Genomic DNA, 26,709 nt, shown 5'->3' with positions numbered 1-26,709 from the left:
TATCCTTACCAAATAAAAATCTGTGGGGGTGAAATTCCGTTGTGCCCCGTTTGGTGGTTCAGGAAGTGGGACATTCTGCGGCAGGCACGGAAATCCCGCCCCACTCGAAAAATTCGAATTACTGCCCCCGAAAGGAAGAGAAGTGCAAAATAACGTGCTCCGTTTCCTTTCTGGGGTGGTGGTGCGGCGGACAGGTCGGGAGCGGGGCACATCGCTACACACTGGGCCATGTAATAGGGGCTCTTCCCTTCATTAAATGGAAGGCCCAAGCTGCAAACTCTGCAGTTAAGAAACGGGCTTCCATGGACCACTGGGGAGCAGGGGTGTCGTGCCAACAGCGCAGCATTCAAGTAGAGTGCTAGGCTAAACCATTGCAGCACGGACCCAGTGATCGCAGCACCAATTGGGCGCAGAAGAAAAATTGCACTTAAAAAAAAACATGGCCGCCACCTCCCCTTTAAGTAGCATCTCACGAGCGGCCTGTAGCCCGGTTCGTGTCCCCTGAATCTGTTGCTGGCATCATCTGACTCAGCCTCAAGGGGCGCTCCCCAATTTTTGTTCCGGGGCGGAAACGGGGCACTGCGCAAGGTGAAGAAGTTGTCATTGCCGGCACAGCGGCGTGCGTGCTACGGGTTACCGTTGCCGCTAAGCTCCCGCAGAATTTAGCGGGTCATTAACGACGCCGTGCCCGGGAGAAAAATCAGTTGTGCCCTGTTGCGTCCCCGAGGCACAAACAACCCTAATTTCTAGGCCTGTCAATCTCAATCTTAAAAATTTCAATTGAGCCAGCATCCACAGCTTTTGGAGGACCGAATTCCAGAGTTCCACAACTGTGTCTGAAACAGTGCTTTCCTATTTCAGTCCTGAATGGCCTAGCTCTAATTTTAAGATTATGCCTCAATGTTCTGGATTCCCCCACCAGAGGAAATAGCTTCTCTGTACCTGGATGGAGCTCTAATCAAGCCTGTTAAATTTGCTCGGGGAACCTGACAAATTCAAACCCAACAGGTCTTGACTACTAAAATGAATCAATTCAAGTGTTTAATCTAGCCCAGGTTTTCAAGAGAACAAGCAGTGCACAAAAAGGACACTTTGGTGCATTCAAACAGTACAATTAGAAGAATTCATTATAGCTGGACAACAGGGAAAATATGATATATGTACTTATTGATTTCCAAGATATGATTTCGGTGTCTATTTTGTCTGTTTGGCCAATATAATTCATACATTTCCAAAAGATGGTGGGGCAGAGAGAGAAATAATTCTCAATACAATACGTCAGACCCTCTCCAAGATAATATATTATAACTTCATTATCTGAAGACTAAGCGAACACAAGAGAGTATTTTGTTTCATCTCTGGGCAATGCTGACATTACCAGCTAAAGGATGTATAAGGTCACATTTTGGTTTGGAGACAGTGAGGGCTAGCTTATGGAAGAGGTCCTTGGGGCTGAACTAAAAAGTAATCTCTCACAATCGTTAACACTCACCTTCAGAAACATTCCTGATGCTTTCTTCCAAGCTCTAAAATATATTTCAGCTACAAAGGCCATCATGGACCTGCAGGTAAAAATACAAATCACCAGCTTTGCCATTTAGAGTTAATCATGGAAGCATAAAGACAATATTACAAAGAGGAAATGATTATAAATGCTTTTTGCCCCCCCACCCTCCCAGATGAGTGACACTTAAAAGCATTTATTAAATGTTACACACTCTAGTTCAGTGCATTTGGAACTCCAACATGGTGCTCTATAGGGTGGCCGGACACAAATGCAATTCATTATCAGTCCCGAACAACAGTCATACCAACTTGGGAAACTGCAGAGTTATAGCTGGGAAATCTCAGTCTTGTAATATAAGCCCAGGCACCACCCTACAGGTAAAGCCAGGAACTGCACCTCCCAGTTACACAGTGCAATTGTCAAAGGTGAGGGAACACATTAGCCATCAAGCCTTAGCTGGGGATGGGTCACGTGGCAAGTTCAGGATAGGGGAGAGTATAATATCACAAATAAAATTTTAAAAAATTAAATTAAGGCCAAAACAATGGTTATATAAAGACAAGCAACAATGGGTGTAACATTCTATTGCATTAACCAGCTCTTCCCTAAAAAGCAAACGTGATCAGTTTTTAAACTTAGCAAAGACAATAACAAAATTGGAAATCAGATAATCGATTGAAATCCTAAAATATCTAACTTTATAACCCAGTTTAAGAGGTCATTAAATTCTAGAAACTATATAAATGCAAGGTCACTGTATACTGAAGTCAGTTCACTCATATTCCTTGATTTAAACCAATTACTCAATGCATATTTTCCCTACTCTGCCCCCCCCCCCCAACCCAAAAGTAATTTGTACATACTTGGGAAAGAAATGTAGCTGGTTCTTAATGGTGCCATGGATCATCTTGATGAATTCCACATCCCAGCTGAACAAAAAAATTAAAAAACGCCTTCCCTAAAAAGAAACAAGTAGCACAGTGTAAACTCACTCAGTGTGAAGATATCAAAGAGTAGTGTTCTTATCTTTGAGATTTACTCTGAAAGCAAGACAGCCATAAACGCATTACATTTAAATAAAAGTATTTCTATTTAAGAAATCCGCACCTTGTTTTACTGCACTTTAAAGCACTTTTCACTAAGTATTTAAGTTGTAAACACCAGCTATCTTGCAATATTTTGGTTGATTTGACTGCGTCAAGTACCACTTGTTAAATAAGAACATAAGAAATCGGAACAGAAGTCGGGCATACAGCCCCTCGAGCCTGCTCCATCTCTCTGCCCGCTTCCCATAACTCCTTATTGTTTCAGAAACTGTTTATTTCTGTCTTAAATTTATTCAATGTCCCAGCTTCCACAGCTCTCTGAGGCAGTGAGTTCCACAGATCCACAACCCTCTGGAAAGAAATTTCTCCTCATCTCAGTTTTAAATGGGCAGCCCCTTATTCTAAGAGTTTTCCCTCTAGCTCTAGTCACCCAATCAGTGGAAATATCCTCTCTGCATCCACCTTGTCCCCCTCATAATCTTATACGTTTCAGTAAGATCACCTCTCATTCTTCTGAATTCCAAAGAGTAAAGGCCCAACCATCTCAACCTTTCCTCATAAGACAACACCCTCATCTCTGGAATCAACCTTGTGAACCTTCTCTGAACTGCCTCCAAAGCAAGTATATCCTTTCGTAAATATGGAAACCAAAACTGCACGCAGTATTTCAGGTGTGCCCTCACCAATACCCTGTACCCTATAGCAAGACTTCCCTGCTTTTATACTCCATTCCCTTTGCGATAAAGGCCAAGATTCCATTGACCTTCCTGATCACTTGCTGTACCTGCATACTATCCTTTTGTGTTTCTTGCACAAGTACCCCCAGGTCCCGCTAGACTGCAGCACTTTGCAATCTCGCTCCATTTAAATAACTTGTTCTTTGATTTTTTTTCTGCCAATGTGCATGACCTCACACTTTCCAACATTATACTCCATCTGCCAAATTTTTTCCCACTCACTTAGCCTGTCTATGTCCTTTTGCAGATTTTTTGTGTCCTCCTCACATTGTTTTTCCTCCCATCTTTGTATCGTCAGCAAACTTGGCTACGTTACACTCGGTCCCTTCTTCCAAGTAGTTAATATAGATTGTAAATAGTTGGGGTCCCAGCACCAATCCCTGCGGCACACCACTAGTTACTGATTGCCAACCCAAGAATGAACCATTTATCACGTGATAAAAGCTAAAATATATTTAAGCTTACTATTGAGGCAGCTAACTGGCCTCCTGACAAGTTATCGTTTCTGCATTGCTGCGGATATCTTTTAAAAGTCAACTCTATTCCTACCCAACTCTACTGAAAACAATGAAAGCTGGGAATCATGGTAGAGAAAGCTGGGCAGAGATGCACTACATTATAGTGAAGGAACTGCCTCTGGTAAATTTCAATACTTTTTTGTTGTCTTTTCAGATGGCTACAGAATAAGGCAATTTTAGCACATTTTCCTTTAAAGATTAAGTGGTTAGTAAATCATCCAAATATAAAGGCAGCTTACATTTGAAGTGCTTATATGCAAGTGTAAAGGCCTTGAAAATGCAGCATAAAATTTAAAATAACTAAAGAAAAAGATTTAAATAGACAACCAATAGGTGGCAGGGTAGCTCAACTTAATAGCGTTTCAACACACCATCATCATCATCATCATAGGCAGTCCCTCGGAATCGAGGAAGACTTGCTTCCACTCCTGAATTGAGTTCTTTGGTAGCTGAACAGTCCAATACGAGAGCCCGAGACTTTGTCACTGATGGGACATAGTCGTTGAGGGAAGGGGTGGATGGGACTGGTTTGCCGCACGCTCTTTCCGCTGTCTGCGCTTGATTTCTGCATGCTCTCGGCGATGAGACGTGAGGTGCTCAGCGCCTCTCGGATGCACTTCCTCCACTTAGGGCGGTCTTGGGTCAGGGACTCCCTGGTGTGTGTGGGGATGTTGCACTTTATCAGGGGGGCTTTGAGGGTGACCTTATAGTATTTCCGCTGCTCACCTTTGGCTCAGAGTAGAGCACTTGCTTTGGGAGTCTCGTGTCCGGCATGCGGACAATGTGGCCTGCCCAGCGGAGCTGATCGAGTGTGGTCAGTGCTTCAATGCTGGGGACGTTAGCCTGAGTGAGGACACTGGTGTTGGTGCGCCTGTCCTCCCAGAGGATTTGTAGGATCTTGCGGAGACATCATTGATGATATTTCTCCAGCAACTTGAGGTGTTTACTGTACACGGGCCATGTCTCTGAACCATACAGGAGCGCAGGTATTACTACAGCCCTGTAGACCATGAAGCTTGACGGCAGTTTGGAGGGCCTGGTCTTCAAACACTCTTTTCCTCAGGCGACCAAAGGCTGCATTGGAGGCGGTGTTGGATCTAGTCGTCGATGCCTGCTCTTGTTGATAGAAGGCACCCGAGATATGGGAAGCGGTCCACAGTGTCCAGGGCCGCGCCGTGGATCTTGATGACTGGGGGGGCAGTGCTGTGCGGTGAGGACAGGTTGGTGGAGGACCTTTGTCTTACGGATGTTTAGCGCAAGCCCCACGCTTTCGTACGCCTCAGTAAATACGTCGAATATGTCCTGGAGTGCGGTTTCTGTATGTGCGCAGACGCAGATTTAAATAGACAACCAATAGGTGGCAGGGTAGCACAACTTAATAGGGCTTCAACACACCATGCCACAGAGCACTGGAGGGAATGTACACCACTGATGCTCCTCACAGCAAATTCCTGATTGGGGAGGGCAGTGCCTATTATGTGCTCACCTACTGTAAAATCACTAAGGTTTTGTCACACTTCATGATCAGATTAAGAGCAACAAACTGTTTCTTATTACCCAGGGAATTGCATAGCAGAGTACAGGGATAAAATCAAGGATAGAAACGGCCATTCAGCCCATCATAGCTTATTCCTCTCGTACCCTAATTCTTCCATTGGGAGTATTCTGCTACATTTTGAACATTCATAAATTGATAATTGTGCATAATTCCACATTTATGATTAAATATCAGCGTTAACTAAGCCGAGCCCACCCCAGTACTGTTCTGTAGCTCCTACCTCTTACTGCTGCTGTAATCAATTGAATGCTGCTGCATATCTTGTGTTTTATCACTTCAAAATAGGAGTGATGAGGGGTACTAGCCTCAGAGCAGCACTGAAGAGGAATAAGAGTTCCAGCATCACATGAATGAGGGGGCAGAAGCGGTGCCAGCATGACTAAGTGGTAAGGGAGGAGAGTGCCGGCACTGAGGGGAAGGGTGGGGAAGGTACAGAAGGAATGGAAGGAAAGAAGAGAAGGAACAGTGGGTGTGAAGAAAACTAATCAGTTTGTACTGTGAAGAGAAGGAGACAGACAGTGAGGAGAAAATTGCCAGGTTGAACTAAGGGAAGAAGACTGACAGCTTAAACTGGAGGGGATGAAACCACTGGCAGTTTGAATTGTTGCAGAGGGGGAAAAGTGACAACTTGGATGGCTGGGGAGAGGAGGTTGGAAGGAAAGAAATGAACCAGTTTGAATTGGGGAGTGGAGAGGAGAGAGAAGCGTGCCAGTATGAATTGGGACAGTGTGTGTTTCTGTAAACTGGGACGGGTGGGGGTTGGAGGGACTAATGTCTCCAAAGTATAAAAGTGCATTCTAAACTGTGACATGGCAAGCTTGCTTTATATCTGGCACAGACACAATAGGCCGCATGGCTTCCTTCGGTGCCGCACATTTCTATGATTTCTATAATTAGTGCTTTCTAATTAATTTTGATATAACAATTCAAAGTTTGCTAAGGAGCACAGCCCTAGACCACACCCCCCAGCCCCAGAAATCATAGAATCTGACAGCACACAAGCTGACAGTCAGCCCATCATGCCTATGTTGACTCTCAAAGAGCTATCCACTTAGTCCTATTGTTCTCCTTTTTCTCCATAACATGTCTTGTCTTTTTATTTTCCAAATATTTATCTACTCTTTTAAAAGCTATTATGCATCTATATCCAAAATTGAATATGTTAATTAATAACTTATTTTGTTTTAACTGGGATGAAAATTAAATGAGCAACTGAACTACAAGACTGCAGAATGCGGCAGAGTTTATAATTAAAACAAATTACATGTGCAGTGGATGGAGATGGTAACAATCTGTGACTGGTCAAGGGCATGTACCGGATAGCGGTTAAGTAACCTGCTCATCTCCAGACGGTGTCAACGGCTCCAAGTGGATAAGCATCTGGAGGAGGGCATTAGGACTCCTGATGGAGGAAATACCATCGAAAGGCAGATGAGCTAATCCTTCAATTAACTAACAGCATCCACAACTATTTTAAAGTAATTTTCAATCAAGTGCCCCTCCTCCCCTTTTTTTTTTTGAGGGCACCAAAAACCACAAATTAACAATTGAAAATTGAAGGGAACCTTTTTCAAATCAAATCAAATCAAAATTCTGCTCCTGTTGAAATGATGCACTCTAGTCCCTCCAGCGCCCACCTCTCATAAGAACATAAGAAATAGGAACAGGAGTAGGCCATACGGCCCCTCGAGCCTGCTCCGCCATTCAATAAGATCATGGCTGATCGGATCAAGGATTCAGCTCCAATTCCCCACCCGCTCCCCATAACCCTTTACCGTTTAAGAAACTGTCTATTTCTGTCTTAAATTTATTCAATGTCCCAGCTTCCACAGCTCTCTGAGGCAGCGAATTCCACAGATTTACAACCTTGAGTGAAGAAATTTCTCCTCATCTCTGTTTTAAATGGGTGGCCCCTTATTCCAAGATCATGCCCTCTAGTTCTAGTCTCCCCCATCAGTGGAAACATCCTCTCTGCATCCACCTTGTCAAGCCCCCTCATAATCTTATACTTTGATAAGATCACCTCTCATTCTTCTGAATTCCAATGAGTAGAGGCCCAACCTATTCAATCTTTCCTCATAAGTCAACTCCCTCATCCCCGGAATGAACCGAGTGAACCTTCTCTGAACTGCCTCCAAAGCAAGTATATCCTTTCGTAAATATGGAAACCAAAACTGCACACAGTATTCCAGGTGTGGCCTCACCAATACCTTGTATAGCTGTAGCAAGACTTCCCTGCTTTTATATTCCATCCCCTTTGCAATAAAGGCTAAGATACCCCCAGGTGCCACTGTACTGCAGCACTTTGCAATCTCTCTCCATTTAAATAATAACCCGCTCTTTGATTTTTTTTCTGCCAAAGTGCATGACCTCACACTTTCCAACATTATACTCAATCTGCCAAATTTTTGCCCACTCACTTGGCCTGTCTATGTACTTCTGCAGATTTTTCGTGCCCACCTCATACATTGCTTTTCCTCCCATCTTTGTATCATCAGCAAACGTAGCTACATTACACTCAGTCCCTTCTTCTAAGGCGTTAATATAGAGATTGTAAATAGTTGGGGTCCCAGCACTGATCCCTACAGCACCCCACTAGTTACTAGTTGTCAACCAGGGAATGAACCATTCTCTCGCGGAAGGCCGCGAGCGTACCGGTGGACACCACGTGCTCCATCTCTAGGGACACCCTGGCTCGAATGTAACTGTGAAAAAGAGGCAGACAGTCGGGCTGAATGACCCCCTCGACTGCTTGCTGCCTGGACCGGTTAATGGCCACCGTGGCCATGCCCAGGAGCAGTCCTACAAGGAGGCCTTCCTAACGCACCTACAACTCTTTTGTAGAAAACAAAATTGAACAGTTAAATCAAGTACCCCCTGATCTGGGGGAGGGACACTCCAAACACTTATCAAGGCCCTTTTTTGTTTTTTTCTTGTCTTTTGTGGGGTTTTTTAGGCACTAAAACCACAAATATATACAAGTACCCCTTATAAAAGGGGAGGGGGATACTAAAACCCGGCAATAAAACAAATTAAACTTTAAAACATAAAATCAAATTAAAATTTGGTTGCCGGGGGCGATGATGCACTCCAGTCCCTCCGGCGCTCACCTCTCGCGGAAGGCCGCGAGCGTACCGGTGGACACCGCATGCTCCAATTCCAGGGACACCCTGGCTCGAATGTAACTGCTGAATGACCCCCTCGACTGCCTGCTGCCTGGACCGGTTAATGGCCATCTTGGCCATGCCCAGGAGCAGTCCTACAAAAAGCACCTACAACTCTTTTGTAGAACAGCACCTTCAACAGTGCAGCGCTCCCTCAGCACTGCACTGGGAGCGTCAGCCTAGATTTATGTGCTCAAGTTGCTGGAGTGGGACTTGGAACCCACAGCCTTCTGACTCAGAGGTGAGTCAGGTGCTACCCACTGAGCCACACCTGATTTTTTTTTTTTTTTGAGAGCCACACCTGATTTTTTTTTTTATATTTAATTTTTCGCTTAACCTGCAAGCTGTGACCCAGCTGCAGTACATAACAAGTCAATTAAAAAAAGTCATGGAGAGTCCCAGCTGTAAAGTGCAGCAGTCATAGGAGCTCAGACAATTGTCAACCGATGATGTAGTGTATATTTTGCTGTTGTAACATTAGAAAAACTGCCAAAAAAATTGCAAACTATATTCTATACCGTGCAACAAGCAAAAATGGTTTTGTAAAATTGTGCCAGACTACGCACTCTGGTTTCATAGAAATTTACAGCACGGAAGGAGGCCATTTCAGCCCATCGTGTCCACACCGGTCAACCAAGAGCTATCCAGCCTAATCCCACTTTCCAGCTCTTGGTCCATAGCCCTGTAGGTTACGGCACTTTAAATGCACATCCAAATACCTTTTCAATGCTGTGAGGGTTTTGCCTCTACCACCTTTTCAGGCAGTGAATTCTATACTCCCACCACCCTCTAGGTGAAGAAATTTCCCCTCATATCTCCTCTAAACCTCCCCCCAATTACTTTAAATCTATGTCCCCTGGTTGTTGACCCCTCTGCCAAGGGAAACAGGTCTTTCCTAACCACTCTATCCAGGCCCCTCTTAATTTTATACACCTCAATCAGGTCTCCCCTCAGCCTCCTGTTTGAACCCCTTTGTGAAATTTTGTAAATTTGTTTTCTTTACTCACCTCTTCATTTTTCACATGGGCAACACTCATGAAACACTGAAGCAAAACATCCTTCATTTCATTGCTAGCTTCAGAATTGTACTCAAAATTCTGCAAAGCTTGATGGAATTGCCAGAGTCGAATTATATCAGCATTCTGTGCATGATGAAGTGGAAAGGAAAGCAACATTTATTTACTGTACTGGTATACAAGAACTACAGCATCAGAACATTGCACAAGTAACCAGTTCAAGGAAATAGACCAAAGAACAATGGAGAAAAATAAACTAAACAGTTTAGGTAATAATGAACAAAGTGAGTACCATATTGGGAATTTTACCACATCAGGGATCATTTGGAATAAGCCACAGCCACAAGATCACAAGCTTCTCAATTTATGTATAATTGTACTTGGATGAAAGTACAGGCACCAAGAAACTGAGAAAGAACATGTCTTTATATAAGAAAACAGGAGGAAGCAATGAGGAGAAAGTAGCCAACAGTTGAAGAATAGAGAATAAATATGGAGAGAGAAAATGAGTAACACATACAGAAATAAGCACAGGAGGGGCGTGGAAAGAGAGTTCAATTGTTAGAAGAGAGGAAATAGTTTGAAGAGGGACTTACAAACAGCAAGAAAAGAAAAAAAGGTCAGACAGACACAGGACAATGAGAAAGAAAAGGGGGAGGCAGAAAGTGTGAGATATAGAAATTAAATTGGGAGACAAGTAGAGATAGTTACAGGAAGAGAGAGAGATGCAAATATTTTTCTTTTTGCCCGTGAGCAATGTCATAAATAAGATCAACTAGTATAAATTAATATTCTGCAAAATTAATCAATCTTCTGATCAATAAGAGTCATTATACCGAGAATTTTGGCAATAAGCTTTTCTCCAACAACATAATAAAGGCAGTTTTTCCCAATTCTTCTTTTCCTTCTAATCCTTTATTCCACCAAGCCTCAAACAAACGTTGGATCGTAATTTTCAAACCTCCTTGAAACATAGGCAATGCTGGCAAAATGCCTGAAAAGAAAGAGAATTAAAATGAAATCGATATCAAAAGACTTCAGATCTACTGGAGATACATTGGGTTCTAGGGAAGTTTTCAAATCATTTGGAAAGGTATAAACAAATAATGATTGTTGATATTATTGCTTATGTTTTAAATGTCCTTTGTGCAAGTAAATTACAATTGCAATATTAAGAGTGAAATCATTCTTCATTCACTGAAGATAGTGACGTTTTCTTGGTCATGTTAATCATATATCACAGTTTAGAACAACAAGGACAAGATAAAAACAAACTGCAATTACCACAGGTTTTCCACAGCATGAATAAGGATCATCCAGTCTGTGGCTAGTAAGGTTGCTTCGATAGTAACTGCAGACCACCTATACCACCTAAGTAATAATCCACTAATTAACAACTTTAGTATGTGAACTTGCAGCTAGTGGTCAATTAAGTATCAAATGAATACATGCTTTAAGTACATTACCTAAGTAAATTAGGCACTGACCCTCCAGAAATCAACAGTATTATATTGTCACCCTATGTTTGCACAAACTATCACTGCAACAAATGATTAAAATTTTAAGCCAGATGAAAGATTGGACTATGCCACATCCATAAAATTCTAGATTGGAAACAAACACATCTGTAATCTCTCTCAAAGATGCCTTACATAGTGTATTAAGAGAGCATGAATGACTGTTTTCATTTTGGGAGTTGGCATATACATACAAGATGACAACCGTGGCATTTCAACCTGTTTTACTACGTTAAAGGCGCTATATAAATGCAAGTTGTTGTTGTTGCACATTAAATAAAATATATTCTTATTCTGCAAACGATACAATGTGCTGCTGCATGTGCAAAAATATCCGCAGAACTGGCTGTGTACTCATCGCAGCAGCAATATATTGTGTTGGCAGCATATTACATCCTCAGTACCAGGTGCACATTTTCAGATTGCAAATCTAGAACTGCAGTCTCTGTGCTTTCTTTCCTTCAAAATCAGAAATTTAAAAAAAACACAGATCCTATGCCCCCAGCACAGCCATTTATCCAATAGCTATCATAACATGATAGAGTTCAACGTAACATTTGAAAGAGAGAAACCGGAAACAGCTACTAAGATTCTAGATTTGGCTTCAACGGGGTGAGATCGAGATTGTCCACAGTAAACTGGGCAAATCTGTTAATGAGTAAAATGACAGATCATCAGTGGAAGATGTTAAAAAAAGAATTTAAGAACCAGTTTATACCCCTGCGGTGGTGTTCTCACAGAGGTCGGGGCGGCCAAGATGTTCCAGGGCCCAGCGCTCCAGTTCTATTTATAGCCCTGACCTGCAGTGGTGTTCTCACACAGGTCGGGGCAGCCCACGATGTTGCGCTATCAAAGAGTAGCGAGGGGGAAACCAGGGAATTATAGATCAGTTAGCCCAACATCTGTTGTCAGGAAATTGCTAGAGTATATAAGTAAGGATAGAGTTCCTGAACACCTTGAAAATTTTCAGAGAAAGCCAGCATGGATTTGTGAAAGGTAGGTCACGCCTGACAAACCTGATTGAATTTTTTGAGGAGGTGACTAAATAGTGTACAGGGGAATATCTATGGATGTTATTTAGATGGACTTCCAGAAGGCATTTGATAAAGTTCCACATAAGATACAGTTAACTAAGGTAGAAGCCCCTGGAATTGAGGGAAAATTATTGACCTGGTTAGGAAATTAGTCGAGCGGCAGAAGACAGGCTTGAGGGATAATGGGTAGGTACTCAAATTGGCAGGATGTGACTCGTGGTGTCCCGGAGGGATCTGTGTTGGGGTCTCAACTATTCACAGCATTTGTTAATGACTTAGAAAGTCATATATCCAAATTTGCCGATGACACAAAGATAGGTGGCATTGCCAGCAGTGTAGATGCAAGCATAAAATTATAAAGGGATATCGACAGATTAAGTGAATGGGCAAAACTGTGGCAAATGGATTTCAACGTAGCCAAATGGTGAGGTCATCCACATTGGACCTAAAAAGAATAGAACAGGGTACTTTCTAAATGGTGAAAAGCTAAAAACAGTGAAGATCTTGGGAGTCCAGGTACATAGATCATTAAAATGCCATGAACAGGTACAGAAAGTAATCAAAAAGGCTAATTGTCGACTGTAGTAAACAAGTGCTTTTAGACCAGATATCAATCTCGGGTCTTTCCTGTGAACCTTTTCCAAGGCATCTATATCACCCACCATGTGAGGGGACCAAAACGGGATACTGTATACTAGATGAGGCCTAACAAAAAGGTCTTATACAAGGAATCCTATGTTTTTTCAATTACATCGATGAAGCGCCTTGAGGTTTTTCTACGTTAAAGTCACTATAGAAATGCAAGTTGTTGAATAATTTTGTCACCAAGGCACAAAGCAGTACTTGTCATGTGAAAAGAGAACACCTACCATTCAAAATAATAGCAATTTCCAGCAGGTTACTGTAAACAACATTCTCATCAACTACATGTATAGAGGCTGCAACCACTTCAGTTACACCACTGATCACAGACAGATTTTTCTGCTGAAGAGAAACAAAACAATGGAGGGTTTTAATCCAAATTGAAGATGTATTTTAATTTTCATTTAATACAATTAAAAATGTCCCATATCTCTCCAATTTCTGGGGGGAGGGGGGCGCTTTAGCTCGAGTACAATGGATCATTCATATGCCTAAACCAGGAGTGGTTCCAGTGGGGACCTACGAAGTAAAAAAAATTAAATGAGGCAGTACATTGACACAGCAAAAATGGAGCTATAAGATCCACCTCCAATATGCCTTCTGGCTATTACATGATTTCAGCACTTGGATTGTGAAGAGGTGAGAAAATCTGGCTAAACTCATTGGGAGAGACACCAATTTCTCAACGCTGTAAAATTAATCTGAAAGTACATTTTTCATTCTATGATCACTAGAAAAACTAATTTTATTAAATGAATTAGTGAAGGCTGGAATAAACATAAAAATAATTTATGCCCCTCTGACAGTTTATGGATTTCAATGCAAAACAACATGTTACATTTATCTCCTCACCACATCCAGTGCACCTTCCACCTCCATCTCATCATCACTGTCTTCACCATGTTGTTGCCAGTTCTCTACTGGGCTGTCTAATAGAACATCAGTTAGGAGTGTCTTCAACCGTTCCCACAATTCTTCCTTTTGCTTCCGTGGGAACTCCTGTAGCAACTCATTCAGATCAAATGGATCTGAATTATTTTTCTAAAGGGAGGAAAAGTTAAACTAAAATCAAATGCATGATACAAAAGCAAAATACTGTGGATGCTGAAAATCTGAAATAAAAACAGAAAATGTTCAGTCGGTCAGGAAGCATCTGTGGAGAGAAAAGCAGAGTTAACATTTCAGGTCGATGACCTTTCGTCAGATCTGTTCTGATGAAAGGTCATAGACCTTAAACGTTAACTCCGTTTCTCTCTCCACAGATGCTTCCTGACCGGCTGAATATTTCCAGCATTTTTCTGTTTTTAAATCATATACATTATATTTTTCTCTTGGGTCAGCCTTAAACACATGGAAACCCATCACCATGTGCAAGATTCCCAAACCAAATGAAGAAATCCATGCAGGTAAAGTTGCTTTGCCCTATATAGATTAAACACTCCCTCCCAGTAGACACATCCCAATTACCTAAACCCAATGATCATATTAACAGGTCTGCCACAAAATGCTGACTTGGTCCCGAACTTCTATTTCCAGACATTTCATCTTGGAGACACCTCAACCTCCCTGCCACACTCCCCAGGCAGGCAGTAGATATCAGGAGATTCTCAAACGGCATCGTGAGCAATAAAATCTTCCATTTCTGACCATAGCATGGACACAAATCATAGCCCCCCCCCCCCCCCCCCCCACCGCCAAATATGTGGAGATGTAGAGCTTTAGCAGTATCTGCCTATCTTTCAAATCAAATACAAAAACATCCAATACTCTACCCAGAAGTCCATTCCACGTGTTTGGCACTCTGTGTGAAGAAATGCATGACATCAATTCTAAGTTTAGAATTGTAGAGTCATTGAAATTTATAGCACGAAAGGAGGCCATTTTGGCCCATCGTGTCCGTGCCGGCCAACAAGAGGCTTTCCAGCCTAATCCCACTGTACTAACCAGGCCTGAATCTGCTTAGCATCCAAGATCAGGATTTTTTTCCTTCAGACTAGTATGGCCGTAGTTCGCCTTTTACTAGTTTGAATCTGTTCTCTTGGCCACAATCTCGCAATTTAGCTCAAAGTAATTTTCCAGATTTACCTTTTCTATATCATTTACTATCTTCTTTAAGGTTATCTCCTTTTAAAAGATGTTTCTCAAGTCTTTGCTCACACCTCTGAAACCAGAATCAGTCTTGTGGCTCTCCTCTGATCTGCCTTCAGCATTTGAATATCTCGGTGAGAACTCGAGCTGAGTTCTGGCCAGCCAATAGTTACAACTGAACCAGCTTATTAACAATAATAATAAATAAAAACAGAAACTAGGCACAGTAAAAAAGTTCTTCACATTGTGTTAATTTAGATAATGCAATTGAACTCTCAATCAGCCAGAACCACAGTGAAAATGACATTCTTAAAAAGGTTTGTCATGACTGATTAGAGCCAACTTCTGAAGTACAATATAACCTTATCTGAACAAAAAAAAGTGACAAGGTAAATAAAATATGCAGACAGTTAAGATGGTCTAGAATGCACTGCCTGAAAGGGTGGTGTAAGCAGATTCAATAATAACTTTCAAAAGGGAATTGGATAAATACTTGAAGTGGAGAAATTTGCAGGGCTATGGGGAAAGAGCAGGAGAAAGAGACTAATTGGATAGCTCTTTCAAAGAGCCGGCAAAGGCATGATGGGCTGAATGGCACCCTTTTGTATCAATTTTTGATTCTATGATCCAAGAAAACTCTGATTTCATCTGAAGTGCCACAAAAATTAGGATACATGTGCAAATTTCACAAATGAGGGGGGGAGGGGTCAGCCAGATGGATTGCAGAGTCTTTTCTAATCTTGTACTTTCCTGTATTCCCAAGTCCCACAAGGTCTACCATATAATGAAATTGGATATTCACAAGATCAACAATAATGCAGTATGTGGCAAAAAAACAAAAAAAGGAGGTGGTTAGAAAAATAACTTAATTTGAATTCCATTCCTCTATTTGGTCATTAGCATTAAATGTCTTGAATTTAAAAAGGGAGCTTTTGTAGACATTTCTTAATGCAGATAGTTGTTGAAATGAGTGATACAATGGAGGCCGAAACCATTACATCTTTGAAGCAGAGAACGATATAGGGCAGTGCAGGGCAGTGGGAATCATATTGGATTATATGATAGGAAACAGGCAAACATGTTCATCCCAAAGGCTTCTCCCTTTGGTTCTAACTATAATAGATTACACGCACCATTAACTACCTTTATTTATGATGTTAGATAAACTGTTTGTAGCTATATGCATTATTCCAAAAACATTTTGAATGGGTGCAGTACTTACATGGAGCAGGATAAAATTCAGGAAGTCCTCCACAGAATCTTTACACACAGATTGTAGAAAGGAGTCACGCTTCGTCATGATGCATCAAAGAAAATGGATTCTGCCAGAAATTAGACATACATTATGGAAGAATATGACCCTCCCATTAAGATTTGTTCAGTAAACAAACAATTTAACCTCAACTCCTCTTAAAATAGAATCAAAGGTTGTAACATAGACTCATTTCTTCTCCAAAGAATTCAATAGATGCAGGGCAAGAAGCTCAGCTTAGACTTAATACAACACATCAAGGTCGTGTACTGCCTCAGTCTAAACAAGCAGACAGGATTGGTGAGCAAGACACAAGGTTTGTGGCAGGAGGTAAACAGGACGGCTTCAGTCTTGCCAATGCTGCGCTAAAGAAAGCTCCAGCTCATTCACAACTTGATGCCAGACAATTTGTGGAACAGTGCAGGAATAATTATGGAGTCAGGGGAAAAGGGGGTTGTTGTAGAGGTGTAAAGTTGGGTGTTATGTGCGTAAACGGATGTTGTCTCGATAATATAGGTTATTGCCGAAAGACAGCAGTTAGTGACGAGAGGCCATGAATTAAAAATAAATCATAAAGTCAAAGGATGGAGACTTTCAGCACAAGGGGTTGATCATGCAAATGTTGATGGAGGCATGGTTGGTCGATGGGACCTTTGACTTGACCAGTGCCATTGCCTGTGCATCTTTTACCCCCCACCCCACAACAAACTGTATTTGGGTCCAACAGATCATCTTTAATCACACCGGCTTCTACATTCACCAGATCATCTTCCGCCACCGACAGTATGATCCGGCCACCAAACGTATACCTCATTTCTTCCACACCATTATATCAGCACTGGGCAACCTCCAAAAGCACTGTATATATCAGTAATACAGTGATACCATATATCAGCACTGGGCTTCCTCCAGTCGCACTGTACATCAGCACTGGGCTTCCTCCAGTCGCACTGTACATCAGCACTGGGTATTGAGCTGAATGTTACTTTTTACTGCAGTCATAATTCTTAAGCCCTCAGTAACTTCTAATTATTACTGAACCCATAATAAAAGTCTCCTTGCGACTCCCACACTGACTTCCGTGTCTTTGGAAAAGTGCAAAAAGCCAATGGAGCTCAATGCAGATGCCAAAGAGCAACACTTTATCTTTATTCTGGAGACTCTGCAACACTGTGGCCTCAACATTGACTAACACCACCAAACCTTATCCAGTCATTTTGTTTTATATAACAGGGAATGCTGGTGATGCAAGATGAATCGGTTGATGTTTAGGGGAGGGCAGGTAGGTTTACACACCAGAGTGGAGACTCTTCATTACAACATAATCCTCATGAGAGTCTGTGCCCTTGATGGTGATTGGCTTTCCTTCTCTGACACCAGCAGGTGAGGGGGACGCTCGGAGGCTGCAGAGTGCCTTGGACAGGTTAGGTGAGTGGGCAAATGCATGTCAGATGCAGTATAATATGGATAAATGTGAGGTTATCCATGTTGGGGGCAAAAACAGGAAGGCAGAATATTATCTGAATGGCGGCAGATTAGGAAAAGGGGAGGTGCAACGAGACCTGGGTGTCATGGTTCATCAGTCATTGAAAGTTGGCATACAGGTACAGCAGGCGGTGAAGAAGGCAAATGGTATGTTGGCCTTTATAGCTAGGGGATTTGAGTATAGGAGCAGGGAGGTCTTACTGCAGTTGTACAGGGCCTCACTTGGAATATTGTGTTCTGTTTTGGTCTCCTAATCTGAGGAAGGACATTCTTGCTATTGAGGGAGTGCAGCGAAGGTCACCAGACTGATTCCCAGGATGGCAGGACTGACATATGAGGAGAGACTGGATCAACTGGGCCTTTATACATTGGAGTTTAGAAGGATGAGAGGAGATCTCATAGAAACATACAAGATTCTGACAGGACGGGACAGGTTAGATGCAGGTAGAATGTTCCTGATGTTGGGGAAGTCCAGAATCAGGGGACAGTCTTAGGATAAGGGGTAAACCATTTAGGACTGAGATGAGGAGAAACTTCTTCACTCAGAGTTGTTAACCTGTGGAATTTAGTTGTTGATGCCAGTTCATTGGATATATTCAAGAGGGAGTTAGATATGGCCCTTACGGCTAAGGGGATCAAGGGGTATGGAGAGAAAGCAGCAAAGGGGTACTGAGGGAATGATCAGCCATGATCTTATTGAATGGTGGTGCAGGCTCGAAGGGCCGAATGACCTACTCCTGCAACTGTTTTCTATGTTAGGCCATTCGGCCCTTCGAGTCCGCACCGCCATTCAATAAGATCATGGCTGCTCCTCTATCTCAACACCATATTCCCGCTTTATCCCCATACCCCTTGATGCCCTTTGTTTCTAGAAATCTATCTATCTCCTTCTTAAATATATTCAGTGACTTGGCCTCCACAGCCTTCTGAGAGAATTCCACAGGTTCACCAACCCGAGTGAAAACATTTAGAAACATAGAAAATAGGTGCAGGAGTAGGCCATTCGGCCCTTCTAGCCTGCACCGCCATTCAATGAGTTCATGGCTGAACATTCAACTTCAGTACCCCATTCCTGCTTTCTCGCCATACCCCTTGATCCCCCTAGTAGTAAGGACCTCATCTCAGTCCTAAATTTCCTACCCCGTATCCTGAGACGGTGACCCTTTGTTCTAGATTTCCCATCCAGGGGAAACATCCTCCCCGCATCCAGTCTATCCAACCCAGTCAGAATTTTATACGTTTCAATGAGATCCCCTCTCATTCTTCTAAACTCGAGTGAATACAGGCCTAGTCGAACCAATCTCTCCTCATACGACACTCCTGCCATCCCAGGAATCAGTCTGGTGAACCTTCGCTGCACTCTCTCTATGGCAAGTATATCCTTTCTTCGGTAAGGAGATCAAAACTGCACACAATATTCCAGATGCGGTCTCACCAAGGTCCTGTATAACTGTAGTAAGACATTCTTGCTCCTGTACTCAAATCCTCTTGCAATGAAGGCCATCATACCATTTGCCTTCCTAACTGCTTGCTGCACCTGCATGTTTGCTTTCAATGACTGGTGTACAAGGACACCCAGGTCCCTCTATACATCGACACTTCCCAAGCCATCACTATTTAAATAATACTTTGTCCATACGTTTTTCCTACCAAAGTGAATAATTTCACATTTATCCACGTTATACTGCATCTGCCACGTGTTTGTCCACTCACTCAACCTATCTAAATCGCCTTGGCAGCGTCTTTGCATCTTCCTCACAACTCACAATCCCACCTAGTTTTGTGTCGTCTGCAAACTTGGAAATTCTTGTGTGTGTGCATGTGTGTGTATTTTCAAGTGGACAGCTTGGGGTGGGGCTGGAGAAGATTACAGAGATCGGGAGGGACAAGGCCAGAGAGGAATTTGAAAATAAGGATGAGAATTTTGAAATCGAGGCAGTGCTTAACCGGAAACCAATGTAGGTCAGCGAGCACAGGGGTGATGGGCGAGCGGGATTTGGTGCGAGTTAGGACACAGGCAGCCAAGTTTTGGGTCACCTCTGGTTTACGTCGGATAGCATGTTGGAGGCCAGCCAGTAAGCGTGTTGGAATACTAGCAATACTGTTGAAACCACATGACAATATCATTTCTGCTCAAATCACAGTTCAACTGTTCAAACTATCCATGCCTGAACGACACCCTTCAACAAAAATTTAAAATAATGAACACTAAGTTTAAAAGATACACTTCCAACCCTGTAATGTATCTTGGGATGTAACCATAGCAGATGGAGTATAATGTTGGAAAGTGTGAGATCATGCACTTTGGCAAAAAAAATCAAAGAGCAAGTTATTATTTAAATGGAGAAAGATTGCAAAGTGCCGCAGTATAGCGGGACCTGGGGGGTACGTGTGCATGAAACACAAAAGGATAGTATGCAGGTACAGTAAGTGATCAGGAAGGCCAATGTTATCTTGGCCTTTATTGCAATGGGGATGGAGTATAAAAGGGGTCTTATTACAGCTATATACAGGTATTGGTGAGGCCACACCTGGAATATTGCGTGCAGTTTTGGTTTCCATATTTACAAAAGGATATATTTGCTTTGGAAGCGAAGCTTCACTAGGTTGATTCCGGGGATGTGTGGGTTGACTTATGAGGAAAGGTTGAGTAGGTTGGGCCTCTACTTATTGGAAAGCAGAAGAATGAGAGGTGATCTTATCGAAACATATAAGATTATGAGGGGGCTTGACAAAGTGGATGCAGAGAGGATGTTTCCACTGATGGGAGAGACTAGAACTAGAGTGCATGGTCTTAGGATAAGGGGCCACCCATTTAAAACAGAGATGAGGAGAAATTTCTTCTCTCAGAGAGTTGTAAATATGTGGAATTCACTGCTTCAGAGAGCTGTGGAAGCTGGAGCATTGAATAAATTTAAGACAGAAATAGACAGTTTCTTAAACAACAAGGGGATAGGGGGGGTTATGGGAAGCAGGCAGGGAAGTGGAGCTAAGTCCATGATCAGACCAGCCATGATCTTATTGAATGGCAGAGGAGGCTCGAGGGGCCGTATGGCCTACTCCTGTTCCTATTTCTTATGTTCTTCACATATTTCTGATCAGAGTGACTGAATAAGTAATATTCAATTTGAGGACTTCAACTGGTTTGCTGCAGATCAGATTCTGCAGATTCTTTCGTGACAACCGTAAATCACTGGCCTTGTTTAAGACCCATTTCTATCTATGTGACATATCCTACCGAGCTTTCGCTGTTTAAGATAGCATCACTACACAATGGGAAAGCTGTCCACTTGAAAACAGTCTGATACACACACGAGAATTCTTAAAAAATTGTCAGCCATGGCTCAGTTGGCAGCACTGTCCCTTCCGAGTCAGAAGATTGTGGGTTCAAGTCTCATTCCAGAGACTTGAGCACAAAAACCTAGGTTGACAGTCCACTGCAGTGTTGAGGGAGTGCTTTCTCTGGTGGATGCAAAAGATCCCATAGCACTATTTCAAAGAGGAGAAGGGGAGTTATCCCCGGTGTGCTGGCCAATATTTATCCCTCAATCAACAAAACAAAAAAAGTCGATTATCTGGTCATTATCATATAGTTGTTTGTGGGAGCTTGCTGTGCGCGACTTGGATGCCGCGTTTCCCACATTACAAGTGACTGGGTTTGGGGAAAAAATTTGCATCATTGGCTGTAAAGCGCGTTGGGACATCCTGAGGGTATGAAAGGCGCTAAAATGCAAGTGCTTAAAAAGGCTAAACACAAGCCAGGTCTCAAAAGGAACCGCCTCGCATCTGCATTTGTTTTAAACGAGTTGCTGGCTCAGCTGCAGGAGACCTCTGCTGTTCACAGTGACAGCTCGGGGAGCAACAGTCCCTCCACCCCGGCAGCCCAGCTCTCCTGCCCCGCTCTCCTACCGAGCAGGCGGTGAAAACCCTCGGCCCAAGCCCACGCTACTGACCGGCTCTTGGTGGTGGTTGTGGCAGCGGTTCTCTTACCTGGGAATAAGTTGCACCGAAGCCGCTGGGCTCTTTCACAACAAACAAACGGCTCCCCGAACCGCGCGCGCTTTTCCCGGCTAGGCCGACTGCGCCTGTGCAGGTTCAAACCTGGCGCGCTCCTGAGAGCGAGACGTTTCCGGCTCCAACCGACGCTCGGCTGTGGGCCTCCGGCATCCATTTTAACAAAGGAGGTAGCCATTTTCCCAACAGCGACACAAGCGGTTAGTCTCCCAACAACAACAACAACAACGTGTTATTTATATAGCGCCTTTAACATTATAAAACGTCCCAAGATGTTTCACAGGAGTATTGTTTGACAAAAAAAAATTGACACCGAGCTACATAAGGAGAAATTAGAGCAGATGACCAAAAGCTTGGTCCAAGAGGTAGGTTTTAAGGAGCATCTTAGAGAGGTTTAGAGAGGGAGTATCAGAGCTTAGGGCCAAGGCAACAGAAGGCACGGTCACCAATGGTTGAGCGACGAAAATCAGGGATGCTCAAGAGGGCAGAATTGGAGGAGCGCAGACATCTTTGGGGGCCATAGGGCTGGAGGAGATTACAGAGATAGGAGGAAGTGGTGAGACCATGGAGGGATTTGAAAACAAGGATGTGAACTTTAAAATCAAGGTGTGTAAACGGGAGCAAGTGTAGGTCAGCGAGGGGCGATGGGTGAATGGGACTTGGTGCGAGTTAGGAAACGGGCAGCCGTGTTTTGGATCACCTCAGGTTTACGTAGGGTAGAATGTGGGAGGCCAGCCAGGAGTGCGTTGGAATAGTCAAGTCTAGAGGTAACAATTGCCTGGATGAGGGCTTCAGCAGCAGATGAGCTGAGGTGGGGCGGAGACGGGTGATGTTACGGAGGTAGAAATAGGCAGTCTTAGTTGTGCCGCGGATATCATTTTAAGGTCAAATATGATACCCAAGTTGCTAACAGTGTGGTTCAGTCTCAGAAAAAGAAAATGCTGGAAACACTCTGCAGGTCGGAACTGACCCCACCGTGCCTCCCAGTTTGGACGGAATTTCTCATGTGCCCAAAAACCCCAACATCAACTGAAGAATTTGAATTAGTAACTCCATTGTTGTGCTCGCCGAGCGACTTTTTAAAAAATTTGTTCCTGTCGCTAAAGGTCAGCATTTATTGCCCATCCCTAATTGCCCTTGAGAAGGTGTTGGTGACCCGCTTTCTTGAACCACTGCAGTCCCTGTGGCGAAGGTACTCCCACATTGCTGTTAGGAAGGGAGTTGCAGGATTTTGAGCCAGCGACGATGAAGGAACGGTGATATATTTCGAAGTCGGAATGGTGTGTAACTTGGAGGGTGTCATGTATGTACTTTTGGGATCACTAGTAACTAGGTGGGATCACTATTGGAGGCCATTGGGCTGCACACACATGTGTGCAGCCCAAGTATAAAAGGCCAGCCATTTTGTATATTAGTCACTTTGGGTCTTAATAAAGCAGAGCCAAGGTCATACCTCTTGGAGTTAAACAATTCTTCATATGTCTTCTCTGTTGGACTCACAGGCAGGAGTAGATTCTTTATCAGACCATAAATTTTTGGACCGCGAACCGTGAGGAACACCGCCCTGCGCCAATCTGCGTCGCCGACCTCCTCCATTTTGTTGGCCACGAAGAACTGGCTCAAATGGCTCACAAAGTCTGCCCAATCTTCTCCTTCCACAAATCGCTCCAACAATCCAATTGTACCCATTGGATTGCATACACAGCATTTGGCGATGAGGCAACAAGAACCTTTGCATTCAAAAATGGGCACAATTGGATTGTGGGAAGTCGTTCACCAAACTGGACTTGACGTCGGCCTACATGACACAGGAGCTGGTCGAGACGTCGAAGAGAGTTAAGTGCATTAACATGCGTAAAGGACTGTTTATTTATCACAGGTGCCCTTTTGGAATTCGCTCGGCTACAGCAATATTTCAGAGGAACATGGAGAGTCTACTGAAGTCCATTCCCAGAACCGTCGTGTTCCAACATGACATCCTGATCACAGGTCGTGATTCCGAGGAACATCTGAACAACCTGGAAGAGGTTCTACATCGTCTGGACAAAGTGGGACTCAGACTGAAAAGCTCGAAGTGCATCTTCATGGCACCAGAGGTCGAATTCCTGGGGAGGAAAATTGCTGCTAATGTCATCAGGCCCATGAACGCGAAAACCAAGGCCATCACGAATGCACCCAAGCCACAGAATGTGACAGAGCTGTGTTCATTCCTGGGTCTACTCAACTACTTAGATAACTTCCTACCTAAATTGAGCACCTTATTAGAACCACTGCACATGCTGCTCAGAAAAGGCGACAACTGGGTGTGGGGTGCATCTCAAGACAGAGCTTTTGAGAAAGCCACTAATCTGCTTTGCTCTAACAAGCTGCTGATACATTATGACCCATGTAAACTTTTAATATTGGCCTGTGATGCTTCATCATATGGAATTGGTTGTGTACTCCAACAAGCTAATGAGTCAGGTAAACTTCAACCAGTCACGTATGCTTCAAAAAGTTTGTCTAAAGTGGAAAGAGCCTACAGCATGGTACAGAGAAAGAAGCTCTAGCCTGTCTGTAAGGGGTTAAAAAGATGCATCAGTACCTGTTTGGTCTTCGGTTTGAACTGAAGACAGATCACAAGCCGCTCATTTCACTGTTCCCTGAAAACAAAGATATCACTACCAATGCTTCATCCTGCATCCAGAGGTGGGCACTGACATTATCCGTTTATGATTATGTCATTCGCCATCGACCTGGCACCGAGAATTGTGCCGATGCTTTGAGCCATCTGCCGTTGCCTGCACCGGAGGTGGAAACGCCACAACCGGCGGATCTATTGTTAGTTATGGATGCTTTTGAGAGTGAACGAACCCCTGTCACAGCTCAACAAATTAAGACATGGGCCAGCCAGGACCCGATTTTATCGGTGTTGAAGAATTGCATCCTCCAAGGTGATTAGTCTGCCATACCGAAGCAAATGTGCGAGGAGACCAAACCTTACATTCGTCGCAAAGACAAAATGTCTATTCAGTCGGATTGTACTCATTGAATGGCGGTGCAGGCTAGAAGGGCTGAATGGCCTACTCCTGCACCTATTTTCTATGTTTCTATGTATAATGTGGGGCAATCGTGTTGTTATGCCCAAGAAAGGGAGAGAGAATTTTGTACATGCGCTACATAGCACACATGCCGTCATTGTAATTGTTATGTATTTAATTCCATGTAACCTGCATCACACCTGACCACCACAGGGCCCACCTGTTGGAGTCCCAAGGGATTCCAGCATCTCTTGGGAGCACAGTATATGTCACTGCAGGGTCACTGCAGACCCGCCTGTCATGCATACTGCTTAGTTACAGGACAAGACCACACACGCTTACCGGAGTCTCGCCTGCTGAACTAATGATGAAGAGAGGTCTTAAGACCAAGCTATCTCTGGTACACCCTGACTTGAATAATCATGTTGAATATAGAAGACTAAGTCACCAAGGGTTTCACGATCGTGCAGCGGTGTCACGCGATATTTCTATAAATGATCCTGTATATGTTCTGAATTATGGTCATGGCCAAGGAGGGCAACAGAGTATTTATTGTCAATCTCAGAAATGGGCAAACATGCAGGAAACACATGGATCAGACAAAGCTGCGGCACACAGAGAAACCGGAACAGTTGGAGGAAGAGACAATCGACGACCAACCAACCTACCCCCCAGTCATCAGAGGACTCAGTGGTCATCAGTGAATCGGGACTTTCAATCACGGACATGTTCAATGAAAATGGACTTTCAATCCCTGACATCACCATTGCCACTCCCACCAGGTCAGGCACCCAGCCACCAGTCACACCAGACTCTGAACACTTACCCAAGGCTGGAGTTGAACTGAAACGGTCAACCCGGGAGCGTAAAACACCGGACCGTCTCAATTTGTAAAAGACTGTGTTAATATCTCAGAGGAAGGTATTGTCATGTATGTACTTTTGGGATCACTAGCCACTAGGTGGCGTCACTGTTGGAGGCCATTGGGCTGCACGCACGTGTGTGCAGCCCAAGTATAAAAGGGCAGCCATTTTATATATTAGTCACTTTGGGCCTTAATAAAGCAGAGCCAAGGTCATACCTCTTGGAGTTAAACAGTACTCAGTCTAACAGTTATTGCATACACAACAGAGAGGAACTTCGAAATGATTGTTCCTCTACGCCTGCTGCCCTTCTCCTTCTAGGTGGTAGAGGTCGCGGGTTTGGAAGGTGCTGCCAAAGAAGCCTTGGCGAGTTGCTGCAGTGTACCTTGAAGATGGCACATACTGCAGCCACAGTGCGCCGGTGGTGCAGGGAGTGAATGTTTAAGGCTGTGGATGGGGTGCCAATCAAGCGGGCTGCTTTGTCCTGGATGATGTCAAGCCTCTTGAGTGTTGTTGCAGTCCTCCAGGCAAGTGGAGAATATTCTATCACAATCCTGACTTGTGCCTTGTAGATGGTGTAAAGGCTTTGAGGAGTCAGGAGGTAAGACACTCGCTGCAGAATACCCAGCCTCTGCCCTGCTCTTGTTGCCACAGTATGTGGCTGGTCCAGATAAGTTTTAGGTCAATGGTGACCCCCAGGATGTAGATGGTGGGGGATTCAGTTTTGGTAAAGCCGTTGAATTTCTAGGGGCAGTGGTTAGATTCTGTCTTGTTGAAGATAGTTATTGCTTGGCACTTATGTGGCGCAAATGTTACTTGCCACTTATCAGTCCAAGCCTGAATGTCATCCAGGTCTCGCTGCATTTGGGAATGGACTGCTTCATTATCTGAGGAGTTGCGAATGGAACTGAGCACTATGCAATCATCAGCAAACATCCCCACTTCTGACCTTTTGTACACTCCTGGAGTATAGCTAGACTGCATGTGCTGCCTCAACTGAGACAAGACAAGACAGCTGTCCTTGGGAGTCTGCGCCTCACAACTTGAGCCATCTCGTAAATTCTCTCCATGCCGTAGCACTCTGCGCCCGAGGGGATTCCTGTACGGGCTGCTCCTGCACACACTCCACTTCCTCGCCTTCGTCTTCTGTCAGACTTGGCGTGCCATCTTGCCATCCAGTGGAGACGGGGAGCCCCAATGGAAGGCTCTCTAACGCTGAATTTGGGGGGTTTGGGGTGGAGAGTGTTG

At 43.7% G+C, this 26,709-nt stretch overlaps 1 protein-coding gene across 3 annotated transcripts in view; it reads right to left on the bottom strand.

Moving 5' to 3' along the window:
* Positions 1-21,716, bottom strand: part of ncapg2 (non-SMC condensin II complex, subunit G2) — an 82,328-nt gene extending 60,612 nt beyond the window's left edge. Inside the window, exons 1-8 of one of the 3 annotated variants that reach the window (XM_070880095.1) lie at positions 21,555-21,716; positions 16,050-16,149; positions 13,592-13,780; positions 12,967-13,081; positions 10,383-10,540; positions 9,538-9,672; positions 2,371-2,465; positions 1,493-1,562 (exon numbers count right to left, since the gene is read on the bottom strand). In XM_070880095.1, the coding sequence (XP_070736196.1) occupies positions 1,493-1,562; positions 2,371-2,465; positions 9,538-9,672; positions 10,383-10,540; positions 12,967-13,081; positions 13,592-13,780; positions 16,050-16,127 (840 nt within the window). In that variant the 5' untranslated portion in view covers positions 16,128-16,149; positions 21,555-21,716. Of the gene's footprint in view, positions 1-1,492; positions 1,563-2,370; positions 2,466-9,537; positions 9,673-10,382; positions 10,541-12,966; positions 13,082-13,591; positions 13,781-16,049; positions 16,150-21,554 lie in introns of those variants that run through there. The other 2 variants (XM_070880096.1, XM_070880097.1) reach the window with 2 other exon arrangements.
* Between the last annotated feature and the right edge of the window lie 4,993 nt (positions 21,717-26,709).

Source organism: Pristiophorus japonicus, chromosome 5 (assembly GCF_044704955.1).
Source record: "Pristiophorus japonicus isolate sPriJap1 chromosome 5, sPriJap1.hap1, whole genome shotgun sequence".
Lineage (NCBI taxonomy): Eukaryota > Metazoa > Chordata > Chondrichthyes > Pristiophoridae > Pristiophorus > Pristiophorus japonicus.
This window is presented reverse-complemented; position numbering and strand designations above follow the sequence as displayed.